This window comes from Phragmites australis, chromosome 4 (genome assembly GCF_958298935.1).
Source record: "Phragmites australis chromosome 4, lpPhrAust1.1, whole genome shotgun sequence".
NCBI lineage: Eukaryota > Viridiplantae > Streptophyta > Magnoliopsida > Poales > Poaceae > Phragmites > Phragmites australis.
Window position 1 is genome coordinate 6,860,348 of NC_084924.1, and position 22,168 is coordinate 6,882,515.

The 22,168-nt window shown below is 48.7% G+C and overlaps 2 protein-coding genes and 1 long non-coding RNA gene across 3 annotated transcripts; 1 reads left to right on the top strand and 2 right to left on the bottom strand.

The window, feature by feature from the left end:
* Positions 1 to 995: 995 nt before the first annotated feature.
* Positions 996 to 5,719, top strand: LOC133914134 (uncharacterized). Its single transcript, XR_009909175.1, has 3 exons — positions 996 to 1,535; positions 2,554 to 2,622; positions 5,512 to 5,719. It is a non-coding gene; the product is annotated as an uncharacterized LOC133914134 (long non-coding RNA).
* Positions 5,720 to 10,162: 4,443 nt separating this feature from the next.
* On the bottom strand, positions 10,163 to 11,959 carry LOC133915485 (uncharacterized). The gene is made up of 5 exons (XM_062358664.1): positions 11,418 to 11,959; positions 11,244 to 11,321; positions 11,053 to 11,155; positions 10,832 to 10,962; positions 10,163 to 10,745 (listed from the first exon to the last, which is right to left on the bottom strand). Exons 1-5 carry the CDS (start codon positions 11,808 to 11,810, stop codon positions 10,512 to 10,514), a joined length of 939 nt encoding a protein of 312 aa, XP_062214648.1. The 5' UTR covers positions 11,811 to 11,959; the 3' UTR covers positions 10,163 to 10,511.
* A 6,712-nt stretch (positions 11,960 to 18,671) lies between these two features.
* On the bottom strand, positions 18,672 to 22,075 carry LOC133915486 (BTB/POZ domain-containing protein At5g66560-like). The gene is made up of 4 exons (XM_062358665.1): positions 21,629 to 22,075; positions 21,473 to 21,542; positions 20,125 to 21,375; positions 18,672 to 19,979 (listed from the first exon to the last, which is right to left on the bottom strand). The coding sequence occupies exons 1-4, from the start codon at positions 21,670 to 21,672 to the stop codon at positions 19,449 to 19,451; spliced, it is 1,896 nt and encodes a 631-aa protein (XP_062214649.1). The 5' UTR covers positions 21,673 to 22,075; the 3' UTR covers positions 18,672 to 19,448.
* Between the last annotated feature and the right edge of the window lie 93 nt (positions 22,076 to 22,168).

A 22,168-nucleotide genomic window follows, 5' to 3' on the forward strand; every position in this document is an offset into this window, starting at 1 on the left:
CGAAAGTCCCAAGTTGGATCGGGAAGTTCCGTTCTATCATATGTTTTGGATTGAGCCTTGAGATGTAAATTTAAAATAATTTGGAAGCTCTGGGTTGATCAATTCTAAAGGAAAAACTACAGCACAAAAACTCAAAAATCCAAACTCGAAATACAATCAAATAGCATGTACATGGTGAATTTTTGCCCAAAAGATTTTTTCAAGAAAATCAAGATTTCACTCTTGATTTTGTAGAACACAAAAGAGAATCAAGAACACCGGGTGAAAAAAAAAATCCTCCAAATTAATGATCGAGAGACAAATAAATTCAAGATATATATATATATATATATATATATATATATATATATATATATATATATATTTAGTGCTCCTGGGAGTATGTACTCCCACATAAGTACTTTATTATATAGAGAGTATCTCATGTGATAAATGATATGTACATGGAGCATATGAGTATATAAGATTATACAAGTGATATGTATAATTTTTTAGATGGTTTGCACCTATTATGTTGGGTGTATTACATTTTATGTAAAAATACATAGGTATTATCAAAATTTAATAAATTAGATGGACTTCTTTTCTATTTTTTATGTAGTTCACATTAGAACATCTTAGAATGAGTATATAAGTATAATCATAGTGATAAATTAGTATATCTAGTTTATTTATATGATATATCATAATAAGAGTATGTACTTAAGAGTACAAACTAGTTTACCTATATATATATATATTTATCTATATATATGAACCGTCCTCTCTCTTCTCCCCTTGGCGCAGCCCAGCCGAAGGAGCCCAACCGCTCCGGCCCAACCTCAGTAGCCCGGCACAGCCTCTCCTTTTTCCATCTGCGCCGTGGGCGGCGGCACGCTTGTCCGTACAGCCCATCTAGCACAGCAGCCCAACTGCGCACGGGCCGTGATGCGCCCACGAGAGCGCCAACACTGGCAGCCGCCCCGCTCTCCCTCACCGGCTCACCGCCATGCAGACCTCGCCCATCAGAACCATCTCCCTCCTCCAGCTCACCCCCTCTATGTTCTTAGTCACGCCGCCGCCGCTTTTCTCGGCGCATAAGGCACGACGACTTCCTCACTCGAAGCCTTGCTTGACAACACGAGATTTGGCGTCTGCCATACGCCGATGGCTGGCGACCGCGCTGCCACGCGTCGCGGATTTCCCGGTAGGTGCCACCGTGCTATTCAACCGAGATGCCAAGCCGCATCGTCTCACCGCCGCCACCTCCTGCTCCTCTCCCTTTATAAAATGGGCACGCCGGCCCATTTTTCCCCTTCTCCCTCGTCTACATCCCGCCGCCGCCCAAATCCACCGCCACCACTGCAAGCCACCGTTCCAAGCCGCACGCCGCTTCAATCTGCTAGCCACCACCGCAGGGCCGTCATCGGGAGCGCGAGGAGCCATTGGAAAGCATTTGGAATCGGGAGGAGCACGGGGACACAGAGCCGGGCCGCTACTCACGGCGCCGCCGCACATCCCTCCACCACCGACCATCACACCCTCTTTGCACATTGGTGAGCCTTCCACTCTGTGCTGCCCCCCTTCTCCGTAGTATATTGAGTGGTCCTTGTGACCCGCCATCGAGCGGCAGAGGTTGGCCATGGGATTTTTCCCCGCCGCCATGATGTGGTCACTGCCGGTGACCCTCGTCCCTTCCTGTGTGCCGACCATCATGCTGGGTAGCTGTAGGTTAGTCTAGGGAAGCCTGCAGGTGGCCCAGAGTGCGCAAGAACAAGGGGAGATGCTACCCAGTTTCTCTGCCGCCGCCAAGACCATCTCCGGTCTCCGCCTGAGAGCGCACTGACCACCGCCTACTGTCGATGGTCCTCAAAATGATTTCCCCATCGCGTGTAGATGCCCGCCCCATAACCCTTGTTATGAATCTCTAGCGGGAACTCGATTCCGGCGAGCTTCTCGGTGAGGCGCCACCGTGATTACTCACCGCCAGCTTCTCCTCTGCATTCCGTCGTCAGACGAGCTGCGCGCGTGCCATGCCGGCCTTCTGGACATGATGGCACAACCCGGCCGAGTAGGCCGAAGCCACGGCTCGGCCCGCTAATGGGCTGGCCTACTGGCCCAGCCCAGTGGCCGAAGGCCTCTTCACCCGTGGGCTGGCCCATCTCACTTAGCCCACTAGCCGATCGGCCTGAGACCATTTTTTCCCCATGGACCGCCACTGTGCACTCCAGCCTAAGCCCAAGCCTAGATCCAGCCCAGGCCCAGATTCAATTCAGCCAAGAACTGTTAAGTGGGTCCCACATAGCATTGTTCAGTGGGACCCACCTGTGGGCCTCATCCATGAATAATAACATTTTATAATTTCTTGTTTTAATTTTAGATTAATTTTTCGGGAGTCATAACTTCTCCGTTCTGACTTCAATTATGACGATTCTTTTACCTAAATTCATCTAAATTTGAGATTTATCTTTATACCACAATGTGTTATCCTTTAGGACTCTTTTGATTTTCTATTTGGTGTTAGTTGATTCTTTTATAGCATATGCTATCGTTAATCGTAATCGCGCTTTGCAGAATTGAAGGAATTCGCGGAGGAACCGTAGAATCCTAACTTCGACCAGGGACTAGAGGAAGACTTTGGAGGTGGCAAGTCATATCTGCTTAATCATTTTGAACCTATGTTTTTAATAATCTAATTGATCAACTTAAAACTTGACTTGTTATCGCATGTGTTGTATATTGTGCTATTGCAACTGCTTGCAGTAGTTAAATCATATCAAACAATTGCCATGTCTTAAATGTTATTATTCTGAATTCATGTCACCCTAGGATTACTTGTTGTTATCTATATTAACATCGGACGATGCCTTGATTTATAGCATGCTTAGGATTGAATACATCTCTTCAAAGATATCGCTTATGGAATACATCTCTTCGAAGATGTCACTTCATTGAATATCAATTCAACTCATATGCCATGAATCTTTGATGGTTGTTGAATCCTTGATATAGTGTGGAATATGACGGGTGGTGTGTTAAAAGGGTGAAACTGTTTTGGCGGGGACAGGTAGAGTAGTCTTTCAGTGAGGATGCTCTTACGTGGTATTCATTGCCAATGTTGAAGATGCCTACCCTGGCCGTATAAGTACCAAATTATTGCGCCATCATAACTAAGCCACCATAGTGCAACCATGCGTCATGTTATGGATAGGACTTGATTTTTCTATCTCTCGATCAAGCTGGATATTTTACTAGGAGGCCAAGGGAGCAACGAGAACCCAAGCGTATGTCAGGTGCTTCACGGGATGTTCATTGAACCAGACTATTTATGAAGGTCTAGGTGGTACCCTAGCATCCCTTACGTAGGCCTGGAGCACTTGGGATGTCTCTTAGTATAGTCCGGCAAGGGAAGATGATTGAAGCGTCTCGGTATGATTCACTCCTCTGTTTGCAATGGTTGGATGCTGAGAATATCGTGTGGGTACAGTGTACTGAAAGTGCCTAGAGGGGGGGGGGTGAATAGGCTTTTCTGAAATTTAAAACTAAAAACAGCGGATTAAACTGCCGGATATTCCGGTGAAGTCCGGATACTCCGGTATGGTCCGGAGTATCCGGTCTAGTCCGGAGTCTCCGGCCTGACAAGAAATTTTAGAATAAATGTGAACTAAAGATCACAGCTAGATTCTATGGGATTCACTAGGTCAAGTAGATATTACTAAGCTAGAATAACAATTAAAACTAGCAAGATTGATACTATAGCAATTTAAATGACAAATCATCAAATGCACACGATCAAGTAAATTTCACAAGTAAGAACACGAGGAAATATCCCGGAGTTCGGCCACCTCACAAAGAAGTGCCTACGTCTCCGTTGAGGAGCTCACAAAGAGCCGGGTCTTCTCCAACCCTATCCTCTTCTAGCGACCACAAAGATCAAGCTAGAAATTCTTACTCAATTATGAAGATGCTTACAAACTTCCCGAGGCACACCACAAGATTTGGGTGCTCTTCGGGCGACTCCTTTCCTTCTAGAAACCCAAAGCTTCAAAGGAGATGATCGCAGTAAATGCTCAATGAAGAAATCAATGCTCAAGTGGCTTGAACCCTCTCCAAACACACACTCTCAAATTTGTGCAAGTTTTGCTCTAGAGATGATTGGAGAGGTTTTGAATGCTCTTAAAGTGCTCAAGAGGTCTCAAGGAAACCAGCCACAGCAAGCTCTAAATGATATGGAGAGAGGAGGCATTTATAGCCCTCTCTCACAGACTAGCCGTTACTGTTTTTTGTCAGAGCTTACCGGAGTATCCGGTGTACACCGGAGTCTCTGGTCCTAAATCCAAAAACGGCGTCAGAACGGTCACGAACGTGTCAGAACTAGCCGTTACAGTTCTGCTTCATTACCGGAGTCTCCGGTCCTGACAGATTTTCCAAAACAGACTAAGTCCGGAGACTAGCCGGATCCTCCGGCATCTCCAGGTACCGGAGTATCCGGTGAACACCGGAGACTCCGGTCTTTACTATTTTTTATCAAAAAGATTAAAAGCTAACCGAGAGCCTCTGCCGGAGTCTACCTCGGAGACTCCGACTGCACACAAAACATTTTAACGGAGTATCCGGTGAACACCGGAGACTCCGGTCTTTTTCTTGAAAAGATTAACCCGTAACCGAGACTCTCTGCCGGAGGCTAGCTCGGAGACTCCGGCTGAACGCTGAGTACCGGAGTATCCGGTGAACACCGGAGACTCCGGACTCAGAAGATTTTCAGAAAGAGTTTCGTGTCCGTGAGTGAATGTGTCTCTCAATTGGGTGATTCTAAAGGATCTCTTGAGCATTGAGACACTAATCAAGCAAATGAATTCATCCATCTAAGAAAAAATCTATCCTAGACTCAATTTCAAAAGTAAAAGGAATTTAAGCCCTATCTTATATCCTTCGTTGATTCTTCAATTGTTTCGACGGGCGTCAAACGTCATTTACCTTCACAACTAATGCTCATACCTGTTCAATACTCACAAAGCATGTTAGTTCTTTAATCGTTTTGTCATCAATAAGCCAAAACCCACTTAGGGGGGCCTAGATGCACTTTCATGTACAACCTCTGTAGAGTGTAAATCTATTTGTATCCACGGTCATGGGCATACAAAGCAATGACCTTACTTGGTTAGACTTAGGGGTGTGTGTATCATTAATAAGTGAGTGTGTGGACTGGATGTATGTATGATGAGGTTGATGGCTCGATCCGATAGGAGCTGAGTGGTATTGAAGGTACACCAGACACATTCATTGGGACTTCGGAGTGAGATGTAGCTCCTCCCAAGACTGAAAACCCCCAGATATACCTTGTTATCTTTTTTAAACCATTTCAAAGTTAACAGTAGAGAATATAATTGGATATCTGTATGAAACTGCTTTGCGCTTAAAACTAAACTATAAAGACTTATTCTTGAGTTATCATTTATGCATCTATCAACCCACTTGAAGTAGTATAGGACTTACTGAGTACTTTATGTACTCATTCTTTCTATCATTCAGATGAGGAGATGGATGCAGACTTCACAAGAGACGAAGGAGCGGATGAGAAGTAGATTGAGCGGTCACGTTTGCACACGAGCTGCCTGTGGCTTTAGGCTATTTTTCCGATGTGCTTTTGTTAGCCGGTTGGCTATGTTTGTAATGTACCATGTGGTTTAAAGATCTTTTGTACTCTTGTAACCTTAATATTTTATATACGATGTATGATTGTGATACCACAAATATTATACTATACGTATCGGCTACTTGATCCGAGGACTGATACAGGAGGCATAGGAGATCCCGGGAACGGGGTGTTACATTTGGCTTAATACCTACTAATTCAAGCAATTAAGCGAGTAGTGTCAATCAAAAACTCAACTCTTTATCACAGTGAATCCCTATCATGATGGATTATGTAAAAAAAAATAGCACTGATTATGGATAGCCATTATTTGGGTGCATGTATGGATCTGATTAGGTGGCTATTTTCTAGCAGGTGCGGACATGGAGGGCTGTAGCAACCACGATTGATAAAGAACATGAAGTAGACAGGAATCGCTGGTAGAAAATAGTACATACTCCAATTAGAAAGCTCAGTGTTAAATATACATTTGAGCCTCTCTCAGGCTATCCTACATTGTTTATTTAGAGTTGGACCATATACTTTCATATAGATTTCAAAATATCAGCAAACCAACGTGCGATGTAGATACAGAAAACATGGCGTTGATTATGTAAAAAATATGGATAGCCATGATTTCATTGCATGTATGGAGCTGATTAGGTGGTTAGTTTCCAGCAGGTGCGGACATGGAGGGCTGCATCAACCGACGATTGATAAAGAACATGAAGTAGATAGGAATCACCGGTAGAAAATAGTACATACTCCAAACGGAAAGCTCAATGCTAAATATACCTTTGAACCTCTCTTTGGCTATCATGCATTGTTTGTTTAGAGTTGGACCCTTTACTTTCACATAGATTTCAAAATCTCAGTAAACCAAGTTGTGACATAGATATAGAAAATCTTACAACGAAAAACAAAATCATGCACATGCAGTGAGTGAACCTGGTGCAAACTTGAGAAAAAAACTTATACCAAGAAGAATAGATGCTAGCATGGAAAGAACGGGATGTCTAAACTAATCACTAATCTAAATTGCCTCAACACAGGTTAAAATATCAAGCTTAAGTAAAATGTGCGGCATATGTCACATCATTGATGTCAACTTTTGTAGTTTTATGGTAGCAAAAGGACAGATTGAACCGCTGATAGAAAAAAAAAATCAGCATTGCAAACATCTCTTTTTCTATAGGCATCATTTTTGTTTGATCATTCATAGACATGATCACAACTGGGATAATCCTTAAGAGACAGTGATTCCCAATTGAACAAACCAAAGCAAATCAAACCAAATAATCAATAATCTGCAACTGGTTTGGACCCTCACCAACCCACATCAGGCATGCGCACACACAAAAAAAAGGTTGTCAAATCAGAGCAATTGGTGTAGCAAGAGAACCGGGAACTGAGGGGAATTTGTACCAGCAACCAAGATAATCAAAATTCAGAAGATCGTGCATTGCTGAACTGCAATTGGAGCACTGGGGAAGATGGAAAAAAGATAATACCGAGTAGATTTGCCACCACCTTGCGGAGCAGTGGCCCCTGCGAGCGGTACAAACAATGGCACGAGAGTGCAAGGGGCGAGCAGGAAGTGGGAGTGAAGAGGAGCGATGGATAGGGAGTGACGACCTTTATGAGTTGTGTAAGGAAGATGGCCATGCTGATTTGATATTAGTTGTATAGAAAGTTGTCCACGCTGATTTGGTATGAGGGATGTTTTGATACGAGTCTTTTTAGGAAGGAAATTGACAGTCTGGATTCAGATCGAAATTTTGGTCATTATAGGGAACAAATAAATTAATTTGAAATCAGATGAGGGGGAATGGAGGGACAACATATTTTTGGTCATTAGATTCAGATATGAGAATTCATGTAATCCCGTGGACACTTGTTGAGGATGAACATTGGATTTTCACCTGTTAATAACAACTCATTCTTAGCCATTGGATTGAATGAAACACCGTCAAACTAATCTTGATTGTTAGATTTGTTAGATGTTGAAAGATTTGAGGGTGTTGGTTGTTACATAGATATTTTTTTTAGTGTACATATGATTGTTTCAACTCATGATTTTATAGTTTAGATATATTTTTAATTTTAAAATATATAAAACTATATGATTATTTTGGAAATTTGCAAAAATAAACTCCTACCGCGCATTTAGTGGGCGAGAAAAACATCCAACCCACCCAAGCACAAGTCACAAGTCTGGCAGCCACAACTCGGCATGAGTCAGCTGTAGGGATGGCAATTAGGTATGGCGGGTACAGGTAGTGTTCACCCATATCCGTACCTGTCAGATTTTTACCTGCCCGCAGGTATACCTGCAAACACACATGAGCAAAGAGCCGATACCAAACCTGTCGCCCGTGGATATACCCGTTTTCCCGTGGGTGGTGGCGCGGGACGGCGGGTGAGCTAGGGTGACGACGTCCTAGCGGCAGGGGGAGGGCGGGGATGCGATGCGGGACGACGGGGCAAGCAGGGCAGGGTGACGGGGAGGGGAGGACAGCGCGGGATGACTAGGCGGGGCAAGTTGGGGCGAGGGCGACGACGTCCTAGCGATGGGGCGGCATCGTCCTGGCGGCGGGGTGAGCAGGGCGGAGCGTGGTGTGAGGTGACAGGGCAGGGCAGGGCGAGTTGGGGCGATGGTGATGACATCCTGGCGGTGGGCAAGCAAGGGCAAGGCGGCAGGGAGGGCGGGGTGACGGCGCGTGGCGAGTTGGGGTGGGGCAGCGGGGAGGAGAGGGCGGGGCATGACGGCGACTCGGAGTAAGGCGGGGAGGGGTGAGTTGGGCTGACGAGGGTTAGTCAGATGCATGTGTATGTGAGAGATTAGTGTTTTGAAGAAAAGACCTATCTGTCATAGATTCTTAGGTAAATATGTGTTACAGTTATCGATATGTCTTATCCATATCCGTACCTATATATCTGTCAAGTAATATTTTTTTTATCCATAAATACTACTTATATCCTATCTTCTTAGAATATTATTATAAGTAATCAGAATAAATTATCATCTCTAATCAATTGTGAAGCTACTACACCGGGAAGCTTCTTCCATAGCTGCCTCCGAGTCCGAGACAACTGGCCAACCCGGTCCCCACGGACCCACCGCATCCTGTTACCGGGCAGCAGCTGTCCGCCGCCTCCTCCTCGGCTGCGTCCCGTCTCGCTGCTCCATCGGGTAGCCCGGGCGCGGCGCACGGACGACGTGGGGCCGAATCGGGGAACCACGAGCCGCGGCGTCACACAGCCGTGCCGGCGTAGGTATACACGACTGTTCATTTCATCTCAGGCGTAAGGATACGGCTAAAACACTCTTCTGGAAATGAACTCCAGGTTGGGCAACGGTTTTAGTCTGCAGTGCTGTTTAGCACTAGTATCGGTTATCCAAATGTCGTTCCACAACTATATATTACTCGTCCAAAATAAGTGTTGATTTAGATCGTGTACAGTCAACTGATTGATGTCTTAAATTTTGGTTATAAATTACTTTTTATATATTGAGTTTGAATATTTTAAAAAATATGGATAGATTTGTTTTGAAATTTAATTTTATACTAGTATAATTTTTTATGTATTATTAATATATTACAATAAAAATAGTAGTTAAAGTTATATTTTGGGATCATGCCGATGTCCAAAATGAAACTTATTTTAGACTGGAAGGAGTAGTACAGCACACCTCTTAAATTTTAGATGCTGAAATTTAGAAGGCGTGATCAGACGATGGGTTTGGTGACAGTGGGGTGCAGGCTTCGAGGTTGGTGGCAGGCTTAAAGGAAGGTCAACGGTAGCAGGCCAACCCAACAGGGGAGACAGGCACGGGGGCGAAGCGGCACGATGGCTAGGATGCCGCCAGCCGCAGGCGGCGGAGAACGGCCGATGGATGGCAGGGGCAGTTTTGAGAGACAGGTTATTGCGGTGGAGGGTGACAGTGGGGGCAGTTTGAAGAGACAGGTTATTGCGGTGGCAGTGGTGGCGGAGATAGTTTTGGGTGACGAGGACGTCGGGAGGTTGAAAATAGCTATGAGCTATTGGATACTCATACAGTTATTGATGCCTATACAATGACTCACTGCCTTAGTATAACCTAAATTTACCGGGTTCCATTCAAAATTTCAATTTTGCAGCTCACATATTGAAACCCTCGCGCCATTCTACAATTTCAGGAACATGGCCATTGGACATTGACATTTCCATATTATCTATTTGTTAATTCATTAATCTTGAGCACCATCTTCAAGCGCATGATCGAATCATCCCATTTGAACTCTTCGAGTCCTCGTACCGACTTTATCGCCCATCTTCTTGATAGGTGAAAGCTAGAACTCTTTGCCAATTTTCACGGAAAAGGAGCTAACGGAAGTAATGCACAAAATGGATTAGTATGTTTTAATTTTCCGAACGTTGCAGTGGCAGATTTTTCTTGACTTGTGAACCACATCACCACACCAGGAACTGATTCTATGTAGGAGTAGCTCTTCATTCTTTTTCATAGACAATGGTAAGTATGACTAGACTAGTGTGAGCAGACACTGAATTGGTATCGTGTTTTTCTTTCCACAATAAGTTTTATTGACGATGTGTATTGTGTACAAAATACAAACCAATATCAGTTAAATAACTGAAAACATTAGAACTCTATGGTTTTTTCTATTCCTAGTCTTGCTGAATGGAAAAAAACGAATGAAATAGAGCTAACCTATCAGAACAATAGGTATGATTCGAGAACTATTGAACCTACTAGTACAACACGGGGGACTGCAATTCTGATTGTTCTGAACCCCTTCCCCGATTGTGGAAATCTTGGTATTTCTCTCTGGTTTCTGTTTTTGCATAGCATATGATGTGTCGGTAACTATTGTACAGCCACATGGAGATATGTTCAGACAAAAGCTTGCTTGCATTCCTGCTGGCGCACTGTGAGCTTTGACAGGAGGAAGACGCCGGCGGAGGAAGCAAGCACCGCTCCAGCAAAGCACGCCATGTCGAGCCCACTGGCCAACGGGACGCTCTTGAACTTCTCGAGGACACCTACCTGGAGCAGCAGAAGTATGGCATGTCCGATCCTCGTCTTCGCCTGAGTGATGGACCTGATCCTGGCCCCTTCTTTCAGCTTCTGGTATGGATTTGTAGTTTCTTGTTAGCACAAACACATGGGTGTTGGACCTGTCCATTCTACAATTATTGACAGGGCTCAATTACCTTTAGGTTGAATGCGCCTAAGTGGGACGTGTCGATATGCTGTCCCGGCTTCTGAATGCTCTGGGAACCATAAAACATGATGTACATACCCATGCCAAACGTGAGAAGAGCAGTGCCAATCAGAAACATGTCTGAAGAAAAAAGAGATTTGCCCCAAGTTACTAGGAATTGTGCAAACTGAAATTGACATGTAAGGTACTTAAGTGTCCATAAGGATGTACCTAATGCTTCAATAAGCAGCTTTATGATTTCACCACGATCTACTACTGTATGGGACATGGCACAGAAGCACATGAAGAATGACTTCACCACAACAACACAACCCTGCAACCGCATGAAAGTTTCAGTCCGGGAAATCTTCACTCTGATCATTGGTTGCAAGAGGCAGAAAAACTGAAGAAAATATCTCTACCTCAGCAAAACATGGGACTGAACCAACAAGGGATCCTGCGATGCCAATCAGCGTGAATGACTGGCAACTGACGATGACCTGAGTTTAATGTCCATATGAGCTCTGTTAGCAAAGATGAAAACTTGGTTTCTATGAATTGCAGATTGTGTAACATGTGTTTCATAGAATTCTTACCTGGTGGATGATGGTCTCAGCGATCTTTGACCAACACTGCCTGTTCAGTGCCAGCCATGTCGCTCCAAATTGCCTCAGGATCAACCTCCTTGTGATCTCATATGCCAGAGGTAACAAGAGATCAATGTTTTTCACTTCCTCCGATAGGAAAATTCCCTGTCTTTTCTCTGGTGTGATGCTGGCAGCTCCCAGGGTGATCAAGGCAGCCCTTTGCTCCGCGGCACGGCTAATCCTGTGCGTCTTCTTTGCCTCCCACAGGAACGGGAACTTGAGAGACGGGATGCGATATGGGCTAGCGTTACCAGACGTAGAAGATGACGGAAGACGGCTGTCTGTTTGGAAAGCCTTGGTTGTTGTCCTGAGCAACCTGCTGCTGCCGCTTGCTCCTGCCATTGCAGAACTTGGTGCAACACTACAGCTCTCTTCTCTTCCTTTCTGAGACTTCTATTTTTTTCTGAAGAGAACCCTTTGCTGCACCTGTTGCTTTTGTGGTGTTTACTTCTGAACTTTTTCAGAACTAGAAGGCATCGAGCTGTGACCCTATAAATACGCATATGCACGTGTAAAGGGGGATGGAGGGATCATATGGGACATGTGTAGCAACTAGCAAGTGGGGAAGGTTCAGGAGAGTTGAAGGACGTGTGGAACAAGAGAAGATTCCGAAACCATCACTTGTGGCTGGAATGGGTTTGTCATGGAGCTGAACCAGCCCAACGGTATCTACGAATCTACGTGGTTTGTTTGACATCTTTTACACTTTTTAGTAGTACTTTTCTTGCTATCACTTTGTCAAATAATATTGCACTGATTTCTTTCTGCAGATTTGTATGTAAGTTAATAAGGACCGGCTAAATAATGATTATTACCCGTGAGTTTGTGATCCTAGTTACATTACATCGCCTGTTTTTTGGTTGTGGTCAGCCCAGTGATTTGGCTAAATTTATTGGATTTCGTGCAGTATTAATCTATACCCAAATTTTAGATTAGTAATAAGTAAACATGCTGTTTGCACTGCTGTTTTATGGAGGCATTTTGAGGAATAGAAATAACTTAGTTTTCCAGAAACAGGAACGGAAGGTTATCAAACAATCTGGACTTCTGGAGGGCTATCCTGAGACTATTAAAGACTTGGCAGCCAATGTACAACGATTACATGTAGTAAAGGATGGATCAATGCGGTGCTTTCTTGGAGAATATTTTGTACGAACCTCTGCAATTGATGTGGAGATGAGGACTGTGGACCTGGGTGATGGTGAACCGGCGGCCTGTTGAGGAAGAACCGGTGCTATAATGCTTGACAAGATCCAGGAATGGAGATGTCTGACTAAAGCGGTTGGTGTCCCAGGAACAATGTGGAAACCTGAGCTGCTTTTGAAATTCATATTTCTACGTTTTTAGTACTATAGGCATTCTTGCAAGCTGCAGGCGTGAACTATTGGTTGTTTGGGACAAAACAGAAACCAGTTTCAAATAAAATTTGTGATTGGGGAAACAAACCGACAAACCGAACATGCATGTAAACTGTTCATGACTGAAATTTGCTCACTGCACATGCAGTTTGGTTCGGCATAATTTTGGAGGTTCCTAATCTGATTACCCTTCTCCTAAGGAAGTGGAGCCACAAAACTCCAAATCCGATAGTCCTTCGACGAGTGAAACAGAACATCGAAATCGCTGTACCGAAAGCGACGTTCAGAAAGAAAGGAAGCAACAGGTTAGTTGAATCAGCGACTCTGTAGTCTGCACGCCCTTCGTTCAGTCTACGGAAAAAGAGCAGAAAAGGTCCGAAGTTTTTTCGGCATCTCGGTAGGTAGATGTTGGAGGAAACGCCCGGGTGTGAAGTTTTCATGTACTGTTGGGCTACCACGCCGACGCTTTCCGCACCCTCGACTTCAAGCTACTCAGCGCGGCGAAGGCTCTCAAGCGATGGAGCTAGAAATTCATTGGCAGCAGACGCCTTCAGCTTGCTATCGCTAGGGAGGTCATCTATCGATTAGATCTTGCTATGGATCGGCGGCCGCTTATGCCGGAAGAGCAGGACCTACGCAAGGAGCTTAAATGTAAATGCTTGGGTTTAGCGTCGTTGGCACGCTCCATTGCCCGGCAACGTTCACGTATCACGTGGCTGGCCGAAGGGGACGCGAGCACCAAGTTTTTCCATCTGCAAGCTTGCCATCGTCGCCGAAAGAACCGCATCGAATCCCTACAGGTTCAGGAGCTTACTTTGGTGACTGAAGAGGAGAAGGCAGATGCGGTATTTGCCTATTTCAATGAAGTGCTTGGCATGCAGGTGCCCAGGTCGCTGGCCTTGAACCTAAGTTCCCTGGGCATCCAGTCGTTCGACCTTGAGGGCTTGGATGTATGTTTTTCGGAGGCTGAAATTTGGAAGACTATTCAAGAGATCCTGACGGAGAAGGCGTCGGGGCCGGACGGATTCACTGGTATGTTCTACAAGACGGCCTAGGAGGTGATCAAACCTGATATTGTACAAGCGTTCAATGCCTTATGGTCTTTTGATGGCAGGAGCTTCAACCTAGTAAATGAATCTCATGATCCTCCTGCAAAAGAAAAAAGAAGCTTAAGAGATCAAAGACTACCGTCCTATCAGTCTAATTCATAGCTTCAGTAAGCTGTTCACCAAAACCCTTGTATTGTGTCTTGCGCCGTTGATGCATCTCTTGGTGCAGCCAAACCAGTCGGCCTTCATCAAGGGACGCCACATACACGATAACTTTAGAATGGTGCATTTGAGTGCGAGGCTACTCCACCAGAAGAGGCGTGTGAGTGTCCTGCTAAAGGTGGACATCGCGAGGGCTTTCGACACCGTCTCTTGGGCTTTCCTCTTCGATATGCTCCGTCAACTCCGTTTCTCGCGTCACTGGATTAATTGGATTGCTATCTTGCTATCTTCCGCAAGCATGAAGATCCTGCTTAACGGGTGTCCCGGCCGTAGGATCTGCCATGGTCGCGGGCTTCGCCAAGGTGACCCGCTATCACCTCTGCTCTTCGTGCTTGTAATGGAGGCCCTGAATGCGTTGTTTATAAGCGCGGAGAGCTCGTAGCTTTTCAGTAATTTGGGCGTCCCAGGGATTAGGCATAGGGTGTCTATGTTCGTCCACAATCTGGTCGTATTTATCTCGCCTTGCGAGTAGGATATCGTGCTGGTCAAGGCAATTCTTGACACCTTTGCTGCTTCGTTAGGGCTTTATACCAATCTTAACAAGTGCCAATTCTCACCAATACACTGCAGTGATGACCAACTGGCAACCGTGAAGCGGTTCTTCCCTTGTCAGTTGGCTGAGTTTCCAGTTCGTTACCTTGTTATTTCTTTGTCCTTGAAGAAGCTGTGAAAATGTGATGTTCAGCCTATCGTAGATGCGGTCGCGGACAAGTTGCCGACATGGAAATCAAGCCTTCTAACCACGGTTGTTCGTGTTGTTCTGACCAAGGTAACACTAACGGCAATTCCTATCTACTTGTCCATTGCCATCTGCCTGCCGCCTTGGGCTCTCGAGGCCATTGACAAACTCAGTCGTGCTTTCATTTGGCGGGGCACTGAGGCGGTGTCTGGTGGTCATTGCTTGGTCGCATGGCCACGTGTGTGCCGACCTATCTCTCTTGGTGGACTCGGTGTTCTTTACCTCTCCTAGCTGGGTTTCACCCTCCGTCTGCGTTGGGAGTGGCTGCGCAGGGTCGACGGGTCGCATTCCTGGGCTGCCTTGCCTTCGAAGAGTGAGCTCATCGTCCGCTCAATGTTCCAGGCATCTTTCTCGGTGGAGATTGGCAATGGCTCCAGGACCCTTTTTTGGACAGACAAGTGGTTGACCGGCACTTCTATTCAGCACTTGGCTCCTCACCTTTTCCAGGCGGTTGGCAAGCGTGTCTCACGATCAAGAACGATGAATCAAGCCTTGTCCAACCGTCGATGGGTGCGTGACATTATGGGGTCCCTTACGGTACCTGTTCTCATGGAGTTTCTTCGTGTTTGTGATGCCGTAGATCAAGTGCGGCTGTCGGACATCCCGGATAAATTCATTTGGCGGTGGTCGGCCAACCAACAATACTCGGCTTCCTTGGCTTATAGGGCGTTCTTTCACGGACAAACTGAGCTCCCCGGAGCGAAGCAGCTCTCGAAAACGAGGGCTCCAGCGAAGTGCAAGTTCTTCTTCTGGTTGGTGTTGTATGACCGTTGTTGGACAAATGACCGGCTGCAAAGATATAACCTAACGAATGGAGGACCGTGCTCCCTCTGTTCTTAGGTTTCAAAAACTATACAGCATTTGCTTTTGGACTGTGTCTTTACCCGTGAACTTTGGTTCCATCTCCTTCGACCGGCTGGTCTTGAACATTTCGAGCCACGTGCAGGTCTTGAACTGGTTGACTGGTGGCTTCCTTCTCGGAAGCGGCTTCCAAAGGATCTTCGCCACGGTTTTGATTTCCTGCTAGTTCTGAGTGCTTGGTCCTTATGGAGGAAGAGAAACAATCGGGTTTTTAATCGGGCTGCTTCCTTGCCCTGAGTCCTGTGCAGTGCAATCAGGGATGAATGTCGCTACTGGTGCTTGTCCAGCAACAGACGTTTGCAGCTGCTCCTTGAGCCTCCTTAACTCAGTTGGTCTTGCTTCCTTCGTTTTTAGTCTTTGTATTTGGTTACGTCTGGCTGTAATTTTCCAGCCCCCGATCGTCCAGGTGTGACGGAGTGAACTCATTTGCTTCTTTTCTCTTAATGAAATAACATGCTCAGGCGCGTTGCGATGGAGTGGGTTTGTTGGCCCGCCGGCTTCCTCCACTCCACGGGCACGGCACACGTGACGCAAACGCCGGCCGCTCGCTCGTTTCCCGTCCTCCCAACTCCCATACGACACCAGGGAGGAGGTGGTGCTCTGTCTCTGCGCGCCTTTCCATTTTTTGAGCTGTGACGGGGGCGTATGCTCGACTGCTCGTACATCTGTCACTCTAGCGATGTGCATCAATCATACACTGGGCACTCGCGGGCTCCAACCCCTTTTTTTCTTTCGCGCGGACTCCATCTTGATTTCGACTGGGCACTCGCGGACACTCGTGTGAGTTGTTGGCGCGCGCGTGTTCGGTGGTGCCGTTGTCCACGCGAGACCTCGCATCTGGCCGTCTCTTCGCTGCTAACACCGGAGCTTTCTGGAAGGAGGCTATCAGGTCTCGGTCCATCGCCCATCGACCGAGAGGAAAATAGGCACACGACGAAGCCATACCTGAAATTGCAGGGCCGTGCCGTGGCAAATGCATCCATCCGCCGTTCAGCGGTTGCAAGTCCGCGTCGGTCCAGCCCCGCGTCATCCCGTTTATCATGTGGTGACCGGTGAGGTCGACGTCGGGCAGTCATGGTGCGCTGCAACTTCCTCGCGCTGCCGTTGCTTTGGTCAAACAGTTTTATGCAGAGCCGAGCCGTCCAATCATGTCGCAATAGGTATCGGCATATATGTGCTGGATTTTCCAGCCTTCGATCCGGGTAACATTTGTCTTTGCTCCTGCACGTACATCGGCTCAACTGGCCGACTGCGTCTAAGCTTAGGTTGGCCCAGTAATCATGGGCCTGGAGGTTGGACTGCTTCTAACTACTAGCACCATCCTGGATTGGCCTGGGCTTTCAAAAACTTCTTTCGAAAAAGGCTGGGGTTTTCAAAAATGGAGGGTCGTACCAGAGTAAGCCCAATACCAACGGAGTCCGTATCCAGTGCTACAGTGTGGATACGGACTCCGCACAGCCTGCAAACGCTCTCCAACAGAGACGGTTTCGAGTGATACAGTGATACGGCCAAAACTCGGAGAGGAGAGAGGAGCGGCATATTTGTCGGAAGAAACGCTCGGGCGCAACACTGTGCTAGGGCCCACTCGGCAATGACTCCATGCTCCCGCGAGTTCGCGGAATTGGCGTGGCGAAGGCGGAGTGAACGAAGTGGATTGAGCCCCCGTGACTCATGGTGGCCAGCGCGGTGTGAGCTCGCTGGTGATTTCGGCCGGGGTTCACCTTGGGGTTAGCGGTAGAAGATCTAGCACATGAGGGGTAACTCGATTGAGGGCTCCCTGGCCAGCGCCGATGACCAGATGGCGTCTAGCGACAACGCGTGGCAGCGGCGGCGTTTGATCGTCGGCGTGCAAGTAGGAGGTGGCTGAGGGAAGGGAGGAGGACAGTCGGCGAACCTCAGCGCGCTGCGAGGAAACTCGCCGAGGCATTGGATGGAACTGTGGAGGCTCGTGGAAGGGCTTTCACCGGTGACTCAGTGAGTTCGAGGAGCTCCACACTAGAGATGGGGAAGAAGGTGCCGGAGGGCTCAGCTCGGTGGGGAAAATGGTGGATTCGCCTCGGGAAAGGGAGGAGAAGCGGGCGACGACGTCTCTCCTAGCTCTTGAGTGGTCGAGCCCATTGGATTTGAGCTTGGGCTCAGGGATTTGGTCGGCGGCACTAGGTTTTAGCTGGCAGCTCTCTGCTCTTCTCTGTTCTGGTGTTGTGCTCTGCTGTGTGGAGATGATGGGAGGGAGAGAGGGGGCGCGGCGGATGGAGGATGGAGGGGGTGCGGTGGTGGAGGGAGGAGTTGGGGGAGGGGTGGAGTGAACGAAGAGGAGATGGTGAGGGGGCGGAGTGAAGGAAATGGTTAAAAAAAACCAATTTAATATACGAGAGAGAAGATAGAGGATGAAATATAGAGTATCTGTTGAAGATGAATGGAATGAGAGATACTATAATAGTGATAGATGATACTGTAATAGTGTTTTAGAGGATGAAATTTTAGAGTAGTTGTTGGAGTTGGCCTAATGATGTGTCTACTTCAAGTATTTACAAAAATCCTACCTGGTACTATGATCACAAATGTACGAATGCAACTCAAATTTGAGCATGTATCTTTTTTTTCTTTCATAAGTTTTAGTTCTGGGGTATGTACCAACTATAACGATCCAAATGATAAGCATTTCTTCTAATAAACTATCAAAATTTAAAGACTTTGGACGAATTTCGTTCACACTGCTCGCTTGTTTTTGTTAAGTACCAAGTACTCTTCACATTTGTTGCAAAAGCGTGCCAGGAGCTACAATATGGTGTATGAGTGCTGTCGTTGCAAAAGCGTTCAAATTTAACCAGCACCAGCATATCGTTGTTTAGGATATCTGAACTTCTGCAGAATTCATTTCCACCGGCTACATTGCAGCAGAGCGCGATAAAAAGGCAAGCATAAAGTTCTCGCCACTCAAGAAGCAAGGAGAAGTGGGACATCAGCGAATCGGTGACATACATTTGGATTCGTGGTTGTCAGATAGGCTAGAAAACTGATCGCAGAAAAGAAAAAACGATAAGCTACAGTAGGGAGAATAGGCAGCAAGCAGAACAGAGTAGATTGAGTGCCTACTTTCTGCAACGTTTCAGGCTTCCTGCAGCCACCAACATACGCTCCCAAGGAGGAAGACGAGCCACTTCTCTCTCCTCATCCACTTCCTCCTCTTTAGCAGAAAATGACGAGACTATCTACTGTACGGACAACTTGAAGGTCTGTCTCGTAGGCATCGCCCTCTGGCTGTGAGCTCGGATAACATTGGCGCATGCACTACAACCTGAAGAAATCCTGACAGGTCGAGTGTACAGGGTTGTCTTGTGTAGAGCATGCATGGCAAACGAAGCAGTACCAGACATTTGGACCGGCACACATTCGAGCAATAGCGAGCTAGTTGAAACGATCTGGAATGCTGGATGAAACCTGCTTGCTACTCTACAAACTGCTCTCTGGTACACACGACACACACGAATCCTCGGTACCCCTCTGGTGTCGACACAAACGGCAATGGCCATGATGCCGTTCAGGTCCACGAGTAACGTAAAATTGGCGAATCACAAGGACGTGACGGAAAACATCTGAGACCTTGAGGGTTTGGATCTCGCCGGTAAACGATTTGGAGCTGCCCAACCATTCTCATCTCGAGAGCTGATTTCTGGTCGGATGGCTCGTGAAATTTTCATGTTTGAGCCGAGCGCCCGAGGTTACGAACGAGCTCTGCTGCACGTATGGCCTACGGGCTCATCCCCATCCTGGACGCCCTGGACGCGACAACATTGCGCGCGTGCGAGTCGCGCACCTGCGTGCTGAACTTGCACCCGTGCTGCGCCCTCCAGCCTCCCGCCGCCGGCCTTGGCCCATCCGCGCTGCCGGGTGACCGGCTGCCGCCGCGGCCGTCGATCCTCTTGATGGCCCTCCGCATGCTGGAGCACTCCCGCTCCAGCTCATGCACTCGGCTGGCCACGCTGTCCATGTCCAGCCGCAGCATCTGGCTCTCCTGCACCGCACCTCGCCATGCCTCATCGGGGCCCGCGCGCTGCTGTTGCCGCAGCACCGCCCGTGGCGGGCCGGTGGGGGGCGCGAGCAGCGTGCCCGTGATGGCGCGCCGGAGCTGCAGCTGCTCGAAGAAGAGCACCTGCAGCACCGCGCGCAGCGGGAGCCGCTCGTTCTGCGCCGCGTGCGTGCACGCCTCCACCGTCAGCTTCCGCCAGTCCACCACGCCCACCACCCTGTCCCGCTCCTCCGCCGTCAGCTGTGGGTGCGCCTGCACAGCAATCACCAGAATAAAAGACAATCTTCCACATGACGGACACAGGGTACTGTAAGCAGTGACAGCTCAAAGGAGCCATCTTTTCTGGCCCTTTAACCAGGACGACATGCTAGTACTCCGTGGTGATCTGGCAGTGTACCTTGAAGTATATGTCGACGGCGCGGTAGACGCCGTCATCGTAGATGCGGGCATGGTCGGGCAACGCCAGAGCGAGCTCGCAGAACTTGGCGGGCTCCAGGTTGGCGTCGGAGGCGACCTCGGCAAGGTAGCTGTCCACCAGCTTGCCCACCTGCACCATGGCCACGGCGGATGGCCGCGACACCTCTGCCGCCTCCTCCTCCTCAATTGAAGCTGACGACGACGCCTGGCCGAGCTCCTCCTCGGCGAGGAAGTACCTGACGACCCGCTCGACGCAGTCCACATCATAGAGCGTCTCCGTGGCGCCGGAGTAGCTCGGGATGAGCACGTCCTCCAGCGTGGCCTGCTCCAGCTGCGTCGCGGCCTTCCGCTCCAGCGCCGCGCGCGCCGCGTCCGACGCGCGCAGGATCTGCGCCGTCCGCAACAGCGCGAACAGGAACTTCGCGGTGACCACGCGCCCCGAGCACTTGTCCGGGGGGAGGCTCGCGACCACCGCCTCCAGGAGCTCCTTCTGCTCCACCTCCGACGACACCGGCGCGGACGCGAGCCGCCGCCGCATTGACCTCGACAGGCCCGGGATGGTGCCCCTGGCGTAGGACACGAGGCAACTCTCCCTGGCCTCCGTCCTCACGTCGTCGCGCGCGGCCATGGCAGCCATCACCCGCTTGTACATGTTCAGGCCGAGCACGGCAAGTTCGTCGAACCAGTACCGCGACGCGGCCGACGAGCGCGCGGCGATGGCCTCCACGCAGCGGGCCACAATGCCGAGCTCCTCGGCGAGCGGCAGCAGCTCCTCGCAGGACTTGAGCGCCTTGGTGGCGTCGCTGGGGTGACGGAGCACGATCTGCTCCATGTAGGCCTCCGCGCGCGCTGCGAGGTTGTCCTCGGCGTGCTCCTCGGTCATCTCCAGGTACTCTGCCGCGCAACGCAATGGCGCGACATTCCAGGCGGTGAGATCGACGCGGACGCCGTAACAGAATTTTGCCGCCGCCTCGAACGTGCCCGGCCCGCCCGGGAAGTCCGGGTACGCAATGCGGTACGGCTGCCCGTCGCCCTCCCTCCCCTTAACCTGTTGTTGCTCGTCCCCTTCCTCCTCCTCGTTTGCTTCCTTAATATCCGTTTCCGCTGCACCGTCATCGCCGGCATCGCCTCCTTCACTACTTCTCCTCCTTCGCCGCCGCCGCGACGGACGCTCCTCCTCCTGCTCGGTGAGCATGCGGTGGACCTTTCGGCTCTTGGACATGAGCGGGAACTGCGCGCCACAAATCCTCAGCGGGTTTTCATCGAGCACGACGCAAGGGAGCATCAGACTCCCAATGAAACAGAGACCACGCGGGCCAAGAACGTACCTTGTGGAGGTGGAAGATCATGTCGTGCACCTCGAACACGACGTCACTCGGCAGCCCGGTGGTGCAGAACCTGGCATGCACAGAACCCATCAAGAACACATGCAGAACCAACGCAATTACACATCGAACCACCATAATTCAACAGCGCTCGCTCACCATGCCTGGCCCCTTGACGAGCCGTGCCAGACCGACGACGACATGGCCGCTGCCCGCTACACTCCGTCGACTCCGTCGAGCTGCGACTCGGAAGATGGCATCAACTCCCTCGCTCGTAGTCGTATGATTGAGGCGGGTGATGGGTAGGTGTGCTAATTTAGAGCGTCTACCTGGCCAAATAAATTGGCATCAGAATCCCACTTCTTCCCCGTGTCAGCAGGAAGCTATGGCTGGGGATAAACTAGCTACGTTTCGCTCATGGTTTAGTTAAAAATCTTCGCTCATCATCTACTGCCTTTCTTGTGTGTGGTTTCTTGGGGAGGGGGGGGGGGGGGGCGAGATGAGGTGTGAGCTAACCACTCCTCCATGTCAAGCACGAGAGCAAATCGCCATTGGTGATGGCTTGTACTGGTTCTTGCTTCCATTTGGAAGCGCTTGGAAAGTTCTTGGGGGGTGGACCTGCTTGCGCCGGTCTACGGTGTGGATTTGGACAGCACAGAAAAAGACTAAAGGGAAAGGAAAATGAAAGAAGAAAAAGGA

Excerpts from the sequence above, each read along its gene's own strand:
- LOC133915485 (XM_062358664.1), bottom strand. The coding sequence starts at position 11,810 with ATGGCAGGAGCAAGCGGCAGCAGCAGGTTGCTCAGGACAACAACCAAG. Across the intron at positions 10,963-11,052 it reads GCTGCTTATTGAAGCATTAG|ACATGTTTCTGATTGGCACT; the intron begins GTACATCCTTAT and ends TTTTTTCTTCAG. Across the intron at positions 10,746-10,831 it reads TAGGCGCATTCAACCTAAAG|AAGCTGAAAGAAGGGGCCAG; the intron begins GTAATTGAGCCC and ends AATCCATACCAG.
- LOC133915486 (XM_062358665.1), bottom strand. The coding sequence starts at position 21,672 with ATGTCGTCGTCGGTCTGGCACGGCTCGTCAAGGGGCCAGGCATG. Across the intron at positions 21,376-21,472 it reads TGATCTTCCACCTCCACAAG|TTCCCGCTCATGTCCAAGAG; the intron begins GTACGTTCTTGG and ends TGTGGCGCGCAG. Across the intron at positions 19,980-20,124 it reads CCGTCGACATATACTTCAAG|GCGCACCCACAGCTGACGGC; the intron begins GTACACTGCCAG and ends ATTGCTGTGCAG.